Source organism: Lichenostomus cassidix, chromosome 6 (assembly GCF_008360975.1).
Source record: "Lichenostomus cassidix isolate B80296 chromosome 6, HeHo_3.0, whole genome shotgun sequence".
Classification (NCBI taxonomy): Eukaryota; Metazoa; Chordata; class Aves; order Passeriformes; family Meliphagidae; genus Lichenostomus; species Lichenostomus cassidix.
In genome coordinates, this window is record NC_139487.1 from 13,512,482 (window position 1) to 13,527,935 (window position 15,454).

Sequence of the window (15,454 nt, forward strand, 5' to 3'; positions counted from 1 at the left end):
CCCAGCGGGTGTGGGGGATGTGCAGGCAGGAGGGATCGGGCAGGACGGCAGGCAGGAATGTGCTGGCAGGGACCCTGTTTACTTCCGCGGAGCAGCTGCAGCCCCGAACAGCGGGGCCCTTGTCAGAGCATGGGCAGGGCCACGTTCCTGGCCCCACATGGGGCTGTGATGTGGCCACGCTGCCGGCCGTGGCGGGCTGGGGGCTTCCTGCCCAGCCCCCGGGCAGAGGCTGGCGGCTGGGACCTGCCTTTGGCTCCTCTGCTTTGCATCATCTCTCAGCACCTGAAAAACAGCCCTGTGTGCCCCAGCACTCCCACCCTGTAGCTCTGCAGACTGAGGTTTTGGGGCCTTTCACAGGAGGTGAGGATGGGGATGATGCTTTCCTACCACCGCTGCCAGCAGTTTGCGTGTTTTTGGTCGCTGAAGAGCTCATGTGGCTGCCCTGTGTCCCCTGGCTGTCCCCCAGCTTGGCAGCAGCAGAGCTGGTCATGACCCTGTGGTGGTGGCTGTCTGCCCCTGCACCGTCCGGCAGCGCTGCCAGCTGGGAGCCATCTCGGCTGCCGTTCCCGGATGCTCGTGGCTTGGCCAGTGGAAATTTCAGGGCGCAAAGCTGCTCTCATGTGGAAAACATCTTCCCCGCCATCCGGCATCCCTCAAACCTCGACCCCGGCCGAGTGAGCCTCCACCAGCACGTGCCTTGCCACGGTCTCTGGCCTTGGGCCACTCCAGTGCATCAACGCTGTTCCCAGCAGCAACTCCACGTGCAGGGACCATCACGTGTGGGTGCAGCCTGACTTGTCCTGGGCCTAGGTGGGTGCCCACCCTGGACTGGTGCCTGCCAGTGAGGCAGGAATGCGCAGACGTGTGCAAGGAGAGGGGTGGCATTGCCCTGTGGCTGGCAAACTGGTGAACAGACAGTACAGAGTGCATTGGTGATATTCCCTTTTATTTCCTGTTGTAAGAAAAAAGATAGAAACCACGGGAGGTAAGAAACAGGGAGTAAAGGCATGGTGTACCTTGTGTCCCCACCCTGTGCCCAGAAGCAAGGGCTTTGAGGGACAGAGTGGCCCTACCACTGCTCCCATGTCTGGGAAGCTGCCAGGACAGTCTGGGAAAGCCCAGCATGTCAGCTGCAGACACAGTGGCTGGTGGGCTGGCTGCCAGCCTGTCCTGCCACAGAGCTGGCTGGGTCCCTTTGCATGCACAGTGTTAGCCAGTTCAGGGCCAGGGTGTCCTGGTCTGTGAGGACCACTGATGGCAAGCCAGAACTGCTTGATGCCAGCCACATGCAGAAAGCCAGGGAGCTGTTGTGGCACAGGGGGGACACTGCTTGGCTGGGGACATATTGCCTAGACCAAAGTTGTTCCCAGCTGGGGACTGCCTTCATGATCCTAATGGGAAAGAGCACAGGGGAAGGAGCAGGTGATGGTGGGATTGATAAGGGAGTACCCCTTCTCCCATAGCACAGCGGCCTGCTCCCATCTCACAGAACCTTTATTGAAGACAGGACTGGTGCATGGGTGGCTGGGGACTGTCCTGAGTCTGCTGGAGCATGGGGGCTGGGCAGGCTGAGGTAGTTGTCCTGGGGGCACTGGGGCCATGGAGGTGAGGGCTGCTGTGGTAGTTGGGTCACTCTTGCAAGTCCCGCTGGCAGCATGGGACCGTGCACCCCCAGACACTCCCCGCCAGCCCTGGCACTCATCTCCATCCTCTGCAGCAGCATCAATAAATACAAAAGTCTGCAAGTCCCTGAGCTCAGTCCAGTGCTGCCAGGGCACAGGGGCTGGGGCGTGGGAGCTGCACTGTCCTGTGGCGCTGCTGGGGCCATCCCAATGCTGAGGGTTCACACGAGGTTGTTGGCCAGCCGCTCCCGTCTCTCCAGATCGCTCACCACGTCGGCACCATAGGCATCACCTGGGGAGAGCGATGTTGTGGGTGGGTGGGTGTACGGGGGCACAAGAAACCTGTGGTACGCCCAGCCCCGTCTGGGGTTTGGGACTTCCAGAGTCCCAGAGTGGGACTTCCCCCACTCTGCCTACCATACCCTCTATGCTCCTGTCCCTCCTTACTTGTGTGGCAGCCGTGCATCCAGACACGCTGCCCATCATACTTGCACTGGCACCGCATCACGTTGTTGGAGAAGTCTGACTCGGCTACCTCATGTTTGGGGTTCACGACCACCTGGGGAGGGCCAGAGGCAGGGCTGGGGGCACGTCTGCTATGACCTGGCCAGGCAGGGCTGTGGCATGCACAGCTGGGTACAGAGCAGCACCCCGATGTGCAGGGTGAGGGATGCTGTGGTGCTTATGGAGGGGAGCCCCCAGCTCTGAAATGCCGTCGCTTGGTGTCCCCCACCCCTCCATCCCCATACCTGGAAGGTGTAGCTGCCAGGTGGCACATCGGTGATGTCAATCCACTGGCAGTCAATGTCATGGCGGTAGGTGTCCCAGCACCCCACACTCACCCCCTGCTCGCCAAAGTTGGCACAGGCGAAGCGTCGCTGCAGCCCTGCAGGGAGGAGGGGAGGTGAGGTAGGCACAGGCAGGGCTTCTTCGGGGAGCAGAACAGGGGGTCCCTGTCAGCTCTGCAGCCAGCACCTACCTTCAGGGCAGTTGGTGTCTTCCAGGCAAAAGCTGGCCTTGTGCCCCTCAGCCACCTTGGAGCCATTGAGCGTCAGCAGATCATAGTGGGTAAAGACCTCGATGCTGTGGAAGTGCCTGTGGGGACAGGGGCTGAGCACAGGACTGGTGCCCGGCCAGGGAGAACGTGGCTGGCCCAGGCAGCCCCGGCAGGGGCTCCCGGCAGGGCAGCACCCAGGGACTCGGCAAATTACAACCTTGAAGCCAAATAAAGCCATAATGACAGTGCTGGCTCAGACGCTGTTAATTACCCCGGGTGGGACAGCCTCCTGGGGACGGGTGCCACCATGCCCTGCCTGGCCCAAGGAGAGGGCAGCTCCCTGCCAGCCCCTGCCTATGGGCCACTCACCGATGGCACTGATGCCATGTCCAGGCGTGTCGCCCCATCCTGGGTCGGAAATCGGCTCTTCCCAGGTTGTGGATCTGGGAGGAGAAGCGAAGGAGGCGGCGGTGGCCATAGGGCCACTGCATGCTGTCAGCAGAGCGGGAGAGGCAGCGCTCCTCATGGGCACAGTACAGCAGCCCCAGGGGCCGGTCCTCCAGATAGGCTGTCTCCTGCACCAGCTGGGCATTCATCACCAGGTCTGGGGCGTCTGGCATGGAGGAGATCAACAGGGATTGAGAAGATGATCCCCACCCTGCATAGCACCCCTTACTCTCCAGGAGAAGGGGAGCCCCCCTCCCAGCAGTACCCCATGGGCTCCTGCTACTCACGGGCAGTGCAGGTGACCCCCGCTGAGAAGCGTCCCCCGCCGCTGGGGCAGTGGACAGGGCCATGGCGCTGGCACTGCTGGAGGGCCAGCTCGGTGCCGGCACAGCGCACCCCGCTCATCACAACCCGGGTGGCATCGGGGCTGCCGGCCCAGTACCATGTCTCCTGAACAGAGGAGGAGCACAGTGCTTGGACCAGTCCTTGCACCCCCTGCCAGCACCCACCTGCCTCCCCTGCCTCCTCTCCTGCCTTAACATTGCCACCAGGATTTGTCCCCTCACTGTCCCATCACAGAGACCCTGGCCACCCCATGCCCATGCTATCCATCCTGCAGGACCCCTGCAGTCCTGGCCCCTGGCTGGTACCCCACTCACCTGGAGGGCATGGCTGGCAAAGCCCAGCCCCAGCTGCCTGCAGACCACCATGGCCTCATTCAGGCCCCACTGTGCACCGCACACTGCACCCCACTGCAGCCGCCCCTGCACTGGCACCAGCACCTCCACCACGCCTTCCTCAGGGTTGCGGCCCCCGGCCAGCCGTACCTGTTGGCAGAGAGGGGCTGAGCTAGAATGTGGCACAGACCCCCAGCTCTTCCACCCAGCACTACAATGGGACAGGCAGCCCCACACATCCAGCTGAACATCTCCCTCACCTTCCCTTTCCTCCTTTCCTCCTCTCCTCCCTAAAAGACCACTGTTGCCACTAGATCATCCTGCAGAACCCCATCAGGGTGCTGCTGTGTGTCTGTCCATCCCCTGGGTCACCCCAGGGCTGCTCTGAGCATCCACACTGGGCACAGAGCTTGGGGAGCGGGGACTGTGCAATGGGGCTGGGGTTCAACAGGCTCTGGGGAAGAGGCAGGGGCTCACCTGGCTCTTGAAGTCCGTGTGGGGCATGTGGCAGCGGATGGCAGCATCAGCCTCGTGCCGACACCCGTTCTGCTCAGCATCCTGGAAGCGGCACTCACCCAGGGAGCGCTCATGGCCAGTACACCGTACGTTGCTCATATGGATGGGTCCCAGACCTAATGCACAGGAAGGGTATGTGATTCCAGCTCCATGACCATCCTGGAGTAGGACCCTCATCCTCCTTCCTGTGGTCTGGGCATTCCCTATGGGAATGGGGCTGCCCATGGCAGGAGCAGAGAGGTGAGCCTCATCCCAGGGCAGGCTGGAACTGCCTGAGCATCCTAGGATTCTCCAGCAGGACACATTACACCAGTTGCTTTCCTCATCATACCCCTCCAAACGCAGAAGCTTCCCAAGTCCATGTTGTAACACATGCCTCACCTTGTCCCATCCGAGCTCCCAACAAGGCCTGCTTCGCTGTCCCGTAGCCCAGCTGCCGGCACACCACACTGGCTGCAGCTAGGTCCCACTGCTTGTCACACACGGTGCCCCACTGCCCGTGGCGTAGCACCTCCACCCGTCCCTCGCCAGGGTGGGTGCCTGCTCGCAGCCGCACTGGGAGCACCTGGGTTTGGGGAGCAGCCACTCAGTAACCCCAGGACACTGCCACCCCTGTGCACAAATGCAGATGGGGTGGCTGGGTACCACTCAGCTCTGGGACCCTCTGTTAAGTGGGAGAAGGTGTGGGGCTCTGCAAGGGCTCACCTTTCCTGGGGTGGTCTTGTTCTTGCCCTTGCCCGTGCCCTTCTGGAAGGCAGGGCCAGGGATACAGCTGACGATGGCATGCATGCCGTGGGGGCAGGCGTGCTGGCGGGGGGCTGGTGGGGCCACCTGCACAGGGCAACGGGCCAGGTGGGGCTCTGAGCCCTGACACCGCACTGTGTGTACCCAGAAGCTGTTCTTCTGGCTGAGATTCTTCAGGCTGCCAAGGGAGAGGAGCAGGACCAGGGTCAGCTCGGGTGCCAGAGACTCTCCCCCACCCAACACTCGTGCTGGGTGCTCACCCAAGGTGCCCTGCCCACCCTTCACAGGTCTGAGTCCTACCTGGAGTTGGGGTCCTTCAGCTTCCTGTTCCAGAGCTTTCTGTGGGTGCTCAGAGCCAGGAAGTGAGGGAGCATCCTGACACTGCATGACTCTGAACCCCCTGCCCCATCATTTCTGCCCTCTCTGGCAGCAGCTGGAGACCCCATGGCACGTCATGTTCTCTCCCCACTGGCAATTACTGCCTGTCTGTACCGTGTGTCCCAGCAGGACTGTGCGACTCCTGGCACCGGCAGGGGCTCATTATAGGCTGTATTTATAGTCCCAGGCAGAGACGGGGGTGGAGGGACCAAGGGACACTTGCCTTTCGTCTCCTTTCTCCCACACTTTGTCAGCTGTGACTGGTGACCATCCCCACAAACCTCTGGATGCTGCTGAGCCCAACTCTGATCCTTGTCAAAGGCCCAAGAAGAGGATCCAGGCATGGCCAGGCCATACCGACACCTCGCACGCCCACCCATATGTTCAGTCCTTCCCTGGCCACCCCTCCAGTCTCTTGTCCCCACAGCGTGTTGTCCAGCCAGGCACCACCCCAGTGCAGTGCATGTGTCTTGCATCCCTACCTGTAGAAGCTGGTGTTGATGTGCTTCTCCCGGGGAAAGCCCAGCATCCCACAGACCACGCGGCTGTTGTTCCTGGTCCAGTTGGCGTCACACACCTGCCTCCAGCGCCCATTGTGCTTCACCTCCACAGCACCCTCTGTCACTGGCATGCTCAGCTTGGCCCGTGCCAGGATGGGCTTGAGCCGCACCTCCTCCAGGGTCAGCCCCGACACCTGCCACCGTGGGCATGGGGTGGGCATGGGGCTCCAGCATTGAGGGCAGGGTGTTGAGAAAAGGGGCCAGGGGAAGGGTTAGAGGGACCTGCTTCAGCTGCCCTGGTGTACCCTGCTGGGCACAGGGGAATGCCATGGGTCCCCCACTCACCTCTCCCAGGTGACCGGAGGTGGTAGCCTGGGGAGAGTTGCCAGGCAGGCGCTGTCCCGAGCACACCACACCAGCATCCTCGCCATGGTGGCAGTCACTGATGCCCCAGCCGTTGTGGGCACACTCTGCCAGGGAGCCTTCACTGCCCCCACACCGCACGTTGTCCAGCCAGATGGGGCCTGCGGACACAGCATCGTGGCCCCTATCCAGTGTGTCCCGCAAGCTGGCTGCACCCACAGCCCCGTGGGCAAGCTCCCACGGCCAGCGGGAAGCACCTTGCCCTTGTCAGGACTCCCGCCCCCCATTTCCCACCTGCCCCCTACCTTCCCCTTGGCCGTAGGTGGCACTATGGGTCCAGGTGATGGCTGCGGTGTAACCCAGCTGTCGGCAGGCGACGGTGGCCGCATGGAAGTCGAAGCCGTCATCGCACACGGTGCCCCAGCGCCCCTGGTACAGCACCTCCAGCCGGCCCTCTCCGGCCGGCCCCCGTGGCCCCCCCAGCCGCAGCTGCACTGGGGCCAGCTCCTGCCTGCTGGGGGCCACCCAGCACAGCAGCAACACCAGCAGGACGTGACTTGCACCAGTTGGCATCACCATCGTGGTTTTGTGGGTGAGATGCCTGGGGACAGCCCGACAATGAGCCCTTAGGGACCGTGGCAGAGTGGGGGTGCAGCTGCAGCCCCCCTGTGCCCCAGGAGCTCAGCGATGCTGGAGGGTTATCAAGCCCTCTTTCAGGGTGGTGACATCCCTGTCCCTGTGCTGTGGGGGATGCATGGAGGGGTCCCTGTCATACTCACAGCGTACCCCATCCCAGGGCTCAGCCCCAGCCCCGTGCCCATCACCGAGTCACCCAGCCCTGACACAGCCCTTCCAGACACCGACAGCCACGGGCAGCCCCACGAATATTGCCTTGAGCTCTTGTTGCTTCCTGTCTGCCCCATGCTTCGGGACATGGGTGGGGGCCCCACAGAGCCCCCTTTTATCCTCCACCTGGATTCTCTATCGAACACCAGGGTTCTATCGCATCCTGCACACAGCCCGCTCCCCATCACCTCACCTCTTTTCCCTCTCCTCACTCAGAGCATTGGTGGGATTGCTGACCCCCCTCCGGGTGCCCAGACCTCCCCTCCCGGGGCCACCCCCGGCACTCACCCTGGCAAGGGTTGGCGGTGCAGGACCGGCAGCGGTGCGGGGCAGGTGGTGGCGAGGGAACGCTGTGGTGGAGAGGGGACGCGGTTGTGGCGAGGGGACACGGCTGTGGCTCCCGCGGCGGTGCCTCCCGCAGCTTCTGCCTCCCGCCGGGCACCGCCTGCAGGCGCTTTTATGGTGCGGCGGGGTGGGCCGACCCGGGGGGGCCCCCCGCCTCCCCGCCTCTGGTCTGGAGCCCAGCCCTGCTCCCTGCCCACCCCCGGCCCTACTCTGCCACTGCACACTGGGGCAAACCTGTTCCTGCTCCAAACCCTCTCCTTCCCCCAACCGGGGGGGATCTGAGCTACCCCGGGGAGTTCCTTCCTGCCATGAGGGGACCTCCCCCAGTCCCAAAGCCCTCGGTCAGGGATGCTCCCCTCATTGGGCTGTCCCCAAGCCAGGCAGAGCATGGACTTTCTGGAGATGACAAACTGGTGTGCTAGGGACGTTCCTTGCACCTTCCCACTCGCTCAGTGGTTCAAGTGGGTACATAGGCATAGGATGCGTGGAGGCGCTGCAATGGGGTTAGGACTCGGGGGGCACAGAGACTACGGCAGGCTGTGGGATGTAGGTACCGTGAGCCCGGAGCACAGTTCCCCCAAGGCTTGGGGCTTCACCTGCACCATCCCTGAATCAGGCTGGCTGTGAGGGTCCTCAGGCGTAGCCCCGCTCCGTGGGACGTGGGGACTGGGGATGTCCCCCCCACCCCCGACTTGCCCCGGGAGCAACCTCCGGCTTGGGATGCCGCCAGTCCCCGGGGCACCCTGCTGCCCACACGCCCGCCGTGCTCCGCCGTGGGACGGGGATAAACAGGAAGCCCAGTGCCCTGGCCGTGCCCAGGGACCGGCCAGGAATGTGCCGGTGGCCACCGGGCTGTTTGTTTGGAGTCAAAGCAGCCGGATCCTGCCGGGAGGAGCCAGGATCAACACGGCCGGGAATAGCCCGTGGGCTCATCGCCACGTCTCACAAGAGCCTCCAGCGCCTCTGGGTGTGCAGGGATGCACAGCTCTGGACCCTCTAGCAGGGGACCTTCATTCCAGCCCTCTGCCTTGGCCGGGATCAGGGCATGTGCTGAAGCCTCTGCTGGGACAGTGCTCTCTGCCCAGTCCCAGAATGGGGGCCACGGAAAGCTCTGGGGAAGGGCAGGGTTGGGACCAGCAGTGGAGTCCGTGACTCATTCGTCTCGACGTTTTGGAGCTGAATTGCTTAAGTGTGAGGCCAGGAGCTTCCCCCGAACTCCTCCCCCGGCAGATGCTGGCAGGGATGCAGGGCAAGCGGGTTCTGGGTCCCACTCCCAGCTCTGCCTCTGCTCCTGGGGACAGCAAGAAAAGAGAAATGAAGGGGCTGGTGGGCTCTCCCACATCTGGGACCTGCCAGCCTCATCTCGCAGCAGTGCTGGCACTGTGTCCTGCTCCTCGTGTGATCGTGGCAGGCTGGAGGTGTCCCCTTTTGCTCTGAGGTGTCAGCCAGTGAGCCCCTCATCTCCCTTGGGGCTCACTGGGTGCCAGCACCTGCAGCCCCGGGCAGCCGGCAATGGCAGCAGCTAAAAATACGCGGCCGGCAGCAGGGCAGCCCCGTGCGCGGGAAGCTGTGGGCGGCGGGCAGGCGTGCGGGGCTATTCTCAGAGGGCTGCGGGACTATTCCTGGCCGGTCAATATTGATTCAGCCAGCTCAGGTGCAGCAGCTCACCCTGTCAGCACCGTATTTAGGGCCCGGCAGGAGGCGAGGCGGGCGGCTGAATCGGGAGCATTGTCTGGGGGAGGAAGAGGGCAGGGAGAGGATGTGAGCTCTGTAATCTGCAGCCAGCGGCTCCCGGCAGCAGCCCGGGTGAGTGGCACACCCCGGGCCTGCTGTGGCTGAGGAGTGGCCAGCACGGAACATCTGCCCTGGGATGGAGGGACGGGGCCAGAACACGTGCAGGCAGCTTCCGTCGGGAATAGGAGCATGTGTGAGGCACGAGGGGGCAGCCGCCAGTCCTGGCTCCTGTGGTTTCCGAGCCGCTGGGCACGTGTCTGCTGTACACACAGCCACCAAGAGCTGGGGGACTGAGGACAGCTGGGGACTCCAGGTACCAGAGCAGTTCCCAGACAGCTTCCTGGCTTCTAGCTTTTTCTAAGTCCCTTGGGATAGTCCAGACCTGCCCAGAGCTGGGACGCTCCATACAAACGGTTCTGCATGCACCCGAGCCTGCATCAATGAGCAGAGGAGAGGGTGAGGGGCTGTGCATTCCTTTTTATTACTCTGAACTGTGCCTGTCCTCTCTGGCAGCTCCCCCAAGGCTGCATCACCAGCAAGTGTGGATGGCACAGTGGGAGATGCAAGAATTGCTCAAGAAACACAGTGAGAGTGCTCATGACAGAGCTTGGGACAGGGTTTATTTCCATGGGCACAGGCAGGGGCTGAGTGAGGCTTGCCATGGTAATGCAGAGCCCAGGAGCCACTGGGGCGAGGCTGGGTCGTGGCAGGCTGGGAGCAGCCACCTGTTCAAGGAGCAGCTGGGAGCACAAGGGACGCTGTCAGCCTGCACCTAGCTCTCAGGAGATGCTGCTGCCCTGAGGTGCTTGGGAAGCAAGTTGGGGATGGACAGGGCTCTCTATGGGATCAATAGCTGCTGTCACAACCCTGTGTTGGTGATGTCGGTGTCACCAATCTCATGAGAGGTGCCTGAAGTCCTTGATAGCCACCTGGGCAGCATTGCGTCCTGCTGCTCCCATCACTCCTCCTCCTGCAAGAAAGCAGACATGGGGAATGCTGGTGCACCTCTTCCACATACCCCTTCCTTCCTTCTGCAGGTCCCCACGAGTGTCCTGACTCCCGGCTCTGCTCACCAGGGTGGGCTCCACTTCCACACAGGTACAGGCCGGGAACTGGGGACCGGTAGCCAGAGTAGGATGGTGCTGGCCGGGCAAAATACAGCTGGTCCAGAGACATCCCTCCATGAAAGATGTTCTGCCAACAGAGCTTTGTGTGAGGTGGCTGTGCCTGGCCCAGCCTGTGTACCCACTAACACCAGCACCAGAGTGATGCTCAGAGTTGACATGCATGGTACCCACTCCACCGGGCAGCCCGAAGATCCTCTCCAGGTCTGGTGGTGTCAGGATGTCCCTGCCAATGACGGATGCCTTGAACCCTGGGGCATAGTCTTCAATGCAGTTAAACACTAGAGAAAGATGAAAGGACTACTGGGGGCAACCTGGGGGGACATGGTAGCAGCTCCAGGGCATCTCTGCCCATGGGTGTTACTAGGGTCCATTTGTGCATCACAAACCTGTGTCTGCATATGCATTTCTGGCCTGCTCATCCCAAGACCGACCACCTGCCAGCGTGGATGGGGTGTACTGTGTGAAGAGGGACACGACGTGGCAGCCTGGTGGGGCCAGCCCTGGGTCCAGCGCTGAGGGAATGCAGAGCTCGATCATGGGCCTGGGGGAGCAGTACACCAGCTGGGCGGGCAGAGGGGGAGCCAGCCACTCCACACCTCTTTCTGCAGCACCCACTGCCATGACTGTCCTGTCCCTTCCCCAGGGCACCAAGGTGTGCCAGTGCAGGCTCTTACCTGCTGGAGGGATGCCCGTGGGTAGCATCGGTAAATGCCTGATGCAGGAGGTGGGTGCCCTCGCAGTTGAGATGTATAGAGCACTGGTGGTGGGGCAGGGGCCGGCCGTCACGGGCATTGGGGGCAGCCAGGAAGCTGGGCAGCCGATCCACTGCCACTGGGCATGGGATGTGGAGATGGAGGAAGCAGGGTGCAGCCTCTTGCTGGGCCTGGCACCAGTGTTCCTCCAGCAGGGACAGCAGCAGAAGCATCCTTGCTGGTACCTACCATTGATCTTGGTGACAGGGGAGCGTGTGTCAACCTGCTGGATCCGCTGGACAAAATCCTTTGGCAGCTGCTCCTGGGGTGGGATATATTGGTGCAGAGGCTGGCTATCAGGGACACTGGGGGTGAGGGGGATTCCAACATGCCAAGCGCCCACCAGCCCCATGCACCCTGTACCTGAGGAATGAGTTCCAAGAAGGTGATTTGGGGGGAGGCATTGGACAGCACCAGTTTGCTCTTCACCTCCGTCCCGTCCTGCAGCGCGACACCCTGTGCCTGCCCATCCCTGCCCAGCAGCACGTGGCACACTGCCTGGGCATGTGTAGGGGACAAGACTTCACCAAGAGCATCCCTGCTGCCTGCAGGGATGGCCAGGCTGCTCCCCTCTCTCAGACACCCCATACCTTCTCAGCAAAGATGTGGGCTCCCCGGGCAGTTGCTGCGTGGGCGATGGCTTGGGACAAGGCTCCCATCCCACCTGCCACGTAGCCCCAGGCCCCCCGCCGTCCGTCCAGCTCACCCATGACGTGGTGCAACAGCACATACCTGCGGTAGCAGGACCCTGGTCAGCTGCCAGCTGAGGGGATGGGTGTGTTGCCTGCATGGGCAATGAGGATGATGCCACAGCCCCCACAGGTGGGACCACGCCAGCTGATAGGATGCCAACTCAGTTACAGGGAGCACACACCAGCCAGGACTCAGCCCGACCCGAGGACAGAGGTGTTCAAACAGTGCAGCTGTTGGGGCCACTCAGGAGAGCCATTTGGCATGGATGGGGGGCTGCCCCCTTCAGGGGGCAGGGCATGGGCTACTGGGGTGCAGCAGAGCCAAGCACAAAGCATGGCAAGGAGGGACGGTGCAGGCATGAGCCCAGAGAGAAGGGACCCTCACCCACTGCCGGGGGTGTGTGGGCTGGCCATGGCTCCTATCACCGCATCAGTAGCCAGAGTTGCCTTCAGGGGTTCTGACTCAAACCAGTGATCCAGGATCTGGCCCAGGAGAAAGAGAGCATGCCAGGTGTGGGGGTGGGGACCTGCCACAGCACCCTGGCACGCAGGAGTAGAGGCAGTGGGTGTTTCCACACCCCCACTACCAGCACGCACCTTAGAGATGGGGGCTGTGAGCACCTCGTAATAGCGGGGCAGCTGCCGCCCCAGTGCCAGCCCTGGGGGTGAAGAGGTAGTGTGAGACACACATGGCTGTGCCAGGGCTGACTGCTGGTGCCCAGCTGGGTTTGGGGGTCTGTCAGCCGGACCAAGGCAAGTCTACCAGGGCCTGCCAGCCCAGCTGGGACTCCTGAGGAGGCTCTGCATTGCTCACCATTGTCCAGGTGCTGGCAAACACCCCTTGCCATTGGGGTTCCCTGGGATCCTAGATGTACCTGCCTGCAGCAAAGGCTTCAGGGTCCACAGGTTTCTGAGCTGCTGGAGCAGGGAACCCTTCCCCAGGGCAGCTGTATCCACTGGAGGGGCATCCAGCAGTGGGTCAAGGGCTGACACCATGTGCCCCATGAATGCCTCATACTCAGGGTAAGCCTGGAAGGGGACAGAGTGGGGACAACAAGGACTGCACCATGGTGGGTGCAATGGATATTCCACCCAGGAGCATCCCTGCCATTCCAGGGGCAAGGCAGCCCCTCGTGGGTTTTGCTGTGCCCTGTGCGTGTCCCTGGTGGTACCTGGGCATCCTTCTGGGAGAACTGAGCAATCTGCTGCTGAGTCTGAGGCATGTCATGTCCTAGCAGGAGAGAGCGAGGAGGGCTCCTGTCCTCCAGCAGTGGGGTGAAGGAGTAGGGGTCCCGTGGGAGCACCCTTAGACCGTGCCGCTGCAAGACAGCGATGTCTCCACTGCAGGACCCACCGTGCAGGGACAGTCTGGGAGCAGGGTCCCCCTGCTTGCATGCTGGGAGTTGTCAGCAGCCCAGCAAACGGTGGGTGCCAGTACCTGCAGCTCCAGCTCAACATAGATTTGTGGTCGCAGCAGGCTGAGCAGATACGATGCCCGGGAGAACTTGAACCCTAGAAGATTTGGAGTAGTGGGGGATGTCCACCACCAGGGCTGGCCAGGGCCAGGGGGACAAGGGGCATGCAGAGGTACCTGGCACAATCTCCTCCGTGACGGCTGCGCCGCCCAGCACATGACGCTTCTCCAGCACAGCTGTGCGCAACCCTGCCTGCTGCAGGTAGGCAGCCTGTGGGGAGCATGGCACACACTGCCCATCCCTCCAGCTGGGCTGTCATTGTCAACCTGAGCACCCTCTTGCACAGGGTGCCCCCCTCACTAGGGAGGGCCTGTGGGAGCCCCAGCCCCATGGACGCTGCCACCAAAGCCCTCCCTTGTCCACAGCGCTGACCCTTCCCAGTCCCCTGCTGTCCCCCGTGGATTGAGGAGAGGCAGCATGCCACTGTTAGTACTCACTACCACCAGCCCATTGTGTCCTGCAAGAGAGAGGGAGGTGAGCAGAGCTCAGTGTCAGTGATGGGCCCTCAGCATAGGGCACCCTGCCATGCCTGGGGCATGAGGCTGTCACAGCAACCCCAATAACAGGCTCTAGACACCGGGGTACAGCTGACAAGGAGCATCCCCGCACGGTCCTACAGCCCTGGCCCTAGTGGTGCAGCGGAGGGGGACAGAAGTGCTCAAGGCAGATGCTCCAACAATGCTCTGCATGCCGGGGGGGCTGCAATTTGTGCCACACCCCTGTGTCCTCCCTGGCATGAGGAGCAGTCTGGGTGTCCAGCACTGCTGCGGTCCCCACCAGGCCACTCCCCTGCCGCCTGCCCTGGGGGGAGGGCAGATGGGGGACCCCGCCGGCTCCCCGCAGCTCGACTCTTGTTCCCTTGCTCTGTTACCTGCCCCGATCACCACCGCGTCGTATTCCCGCTGCAGCCGGGGTGCAGCCCCGGCATGGGCCAAACGCGCTCCTGATGGCCCCACGGACAGATGGCAGAGATGGCAGCCCTGCAGCCAACGGGAAGAGCAGACCAGACTCAGTCTTCCCCTGAGCCCGGCTGCCATCGCCCAGCAGCGCCTGGCCATGGCTGCCCTGCGTCCGGCAGCCTGGACTTTGCTTTCACGGCGGAACTTTTCCCAGGGCTTCCGGGCACAGGGAGGGGACGGGGGGGCCAGGGCAGGGAACGCCTTGAGGAGGCGGGGAGGCTGGTCAGGACAGGGGCACCCGCTGGGAGCTGGTTGCTGGTGCTGTCCCCAGCGAAGAACTGGCCCTGGCACAGTTTTGCTGGGGGCTTGCAGCGGGGCCGGAGACAAACCCCAGTGCTCAGAAGCGACAGATCCTGCCTGGGGCTCAGCAGCGTGCCAAGAGCCCCCCAGCCTGTACTCCTGAGCAGGCAGGTGGAGGCCTGAGAGCCCCCCTTCCCAAGGTCCTGTTCTGCTTCAGGGATGATCCAGAGGCACATGGTTGGGGTGATGGGCCAAGCACTGCAGGACAGAGGGAGTTTGGCCCCCCCTTGAGCAGACAAGCTCCAAGTACAGCCCTGAAAGTAGCAGGAAAAAAGGTAGCTTGGGGGTGAGCTTGGCTTTGAATCCAGCACTATTGCTCAGCAGGGCAAATTCCGGTTCAGGAGGATGGGGCAAAGGCCCTGTCATGGTCCAGTGCTCCCTGAATCGCCATCCCCAGCTCCAGTGAGTGGCATGGGAGCAACAAGGGGCAGTGCCAGCCTGACTCCCTTGGGGCTGGCCCCATTCCCAGCTGTACTTGAGGTTTGGATGTGCACTGAGCCCAGACGTGCCTGGGAAACACATAAGCTGCCTAAGGATTTACTCGCTGTTCCTGGCTAAGCTCAGACCCGTGGCTAACTGGTGCCTGGAAGCCTGGGTGTGGGGCAGGAGGTGCAGGATGCCCCGTACCTCCTCAGAGCCTGCCAAACTTCTGAGGGCCCCACACCACACATTTGGGGTGAGGGGGAAGGGGGATGCATCCTAGACCATTGCTCCACTCAGGTTTGGCTACACTATCTTGATCTCTGGCCAAAGCCTGGCAGCAATGCCAAGCTAACATTATAAATCCTGCTCTGGAAATGTACTTTTCAGTAAGACAGTGATTTGCCAACAACCTCTCAGCCCCACTCTGCCTGTCCCCAGAGGCTGCTGGGTGGCAGTGAAAATCATGGGGAGCAGGAAAGAGGACAGTGCCAGCCCTGACCAGGCTGGAGGTTGAGAATGTTGCCTGTTGCTGCCTGCAGGCACAGTCCATGGCATGG

General features: G+C 62.4%; 2 protein-coding genes across 8 annotated transcripts; both read right to left on the bottom strand.

Annotated features, from left to right (window-relative positions):
- Positions 1-929: 929 nt before the first annotated feature.
- Positions 930-7,512, bottom strand: LOXL4 (lysyl oxidase like 4). The gene is made up of 15 exons (XM_085065088.1): positions 7,379-7,512; positions 6,550-6,845; positions 6,227-6,405; positions 5,864-6,075; positions 5,304-5,342; positions 4,965-5,181; positions 4,641-4,824; positions 4,221-4,375; positions 3,726-3,893; positions 3,354-3,516; positions 2,989-3,232; positions 2,602-2,717; positions 2,372-2,508; positions 2,070-2,181; positions 930-1,914 (listed from the first exon to the last, which is right to left on the bottom strand). The coding sequence occupies exons 2-15, from the start codon at positions 6,821-6,823 to the stop codon at positions 1,844-1,846; spliced, it is 2,271 nt and encodes a 756-aa protein (XP_084921214.1). The 5' UTR covers positions 6,824-6,845; positions 7,379-7,512; the 3' UTR covers positions 930-1,843.
- Positions 7,513-9,755: 2,243 nt separating this feature from the next.
- PYROXD2 (pyridine nucleotide-disulphide oxidoreductase domain 2) lies at positions 9,756-15,341 on the bottom strand. 7 transcript variants are annotated; one of them, XM_085065100.1, is made up of 16 exons: positions 14,087-15,341; positions 13,653-13,672; positions 13,332-13,425; positions 13,179-13,252; positions 12,913-13,059; positions 12,616-12,769; positions 12,338-12,399; positions 12,126-12,223; positions 11,639-11,780; positions 11,412-11,546; positions 11,238-11,310; positions 10,971-11,127; positions 10,683-10,837; positions 10,464-10,574; positions 10,243-10,363; positions 9,756-10,139 (listed from the first exon to the last, which is right to left on the bottom strand). In XM_085065100.1, exons 1-16 carry the CDS (start codon positions 14,271-14,273, stop codon positions 10,016-10,018), a joined length of 1,854 nt encoding a protein of 617 aa, XP_084921226.1. In that variant the 5' UTR covers positions 14,274-15,341; the 3' UTR covers positions 9,756-10,015. The 7 variants fall into 7 exon arrangements, 6 of the variants coding, with proteins under 6 accessions (XP_084921226.1, XP_084921227.1, XP_084921228.1 ...); XM_085065101.1 differs by having other exon boundaries at positions 10,468-10,574; positions 14,087-14,568; XM_085065106.1 differs by lacking the exon at positions 9,756-10,139 and having other exon boundaries at positions 10,328-10,363; positions 10,468-10,519.
- Between the last annotated feature and the right edge of the window lie 113 nt (positions 15,342-15,454).

Bases quoted from the DNA above. Each gene is read 5' to 3' on its own strand.
- LOXL4 (XM_085065088.1), bottom strand. From the start codon at position 6,823: ATGGTGATGCCAACTGGTGCAAGTCACGTCCTGCTGGTGTTGCTGCTG. The intron at 5,182-5,303 runs GTAGGACTCAGA...CTCCCTTGGCAG, and splicing joins CTGAAGGACCCCAACTCCAG to CCTGAAGAATCTCAGCCAGA. The intron at 2,182-2,371 runs GTATGGGGATGG...GGCCCTCCCCAG, and splicing joins CTGGCAGCTACACCTTCCAG to GTGGTCGTGAACCCCAAACA.
- PYROXD2 (XM_085065100.1), bottom strand. From the start codon at position 14,273: ATGGCCAGGCGCTGCTGGGCGATGGCAGCCGGGCTCAGGGGAAGACTG. The intron at 13,253-13,331 runs GTACCTCTGCAT...CAAATCTTCTAG, and splicing joins CACGGAGGAGATTGTGCCAG to GGTTCAAGTTCTCCCGGGCA. The intron at 10,140-10,242 runs GTGAGCAGAGCC...GCTTTCTTGCAG, and splicing joins TGGAAGTGGAGCCCACCCTG to GAGGAGGAGTGATGGGAGCA.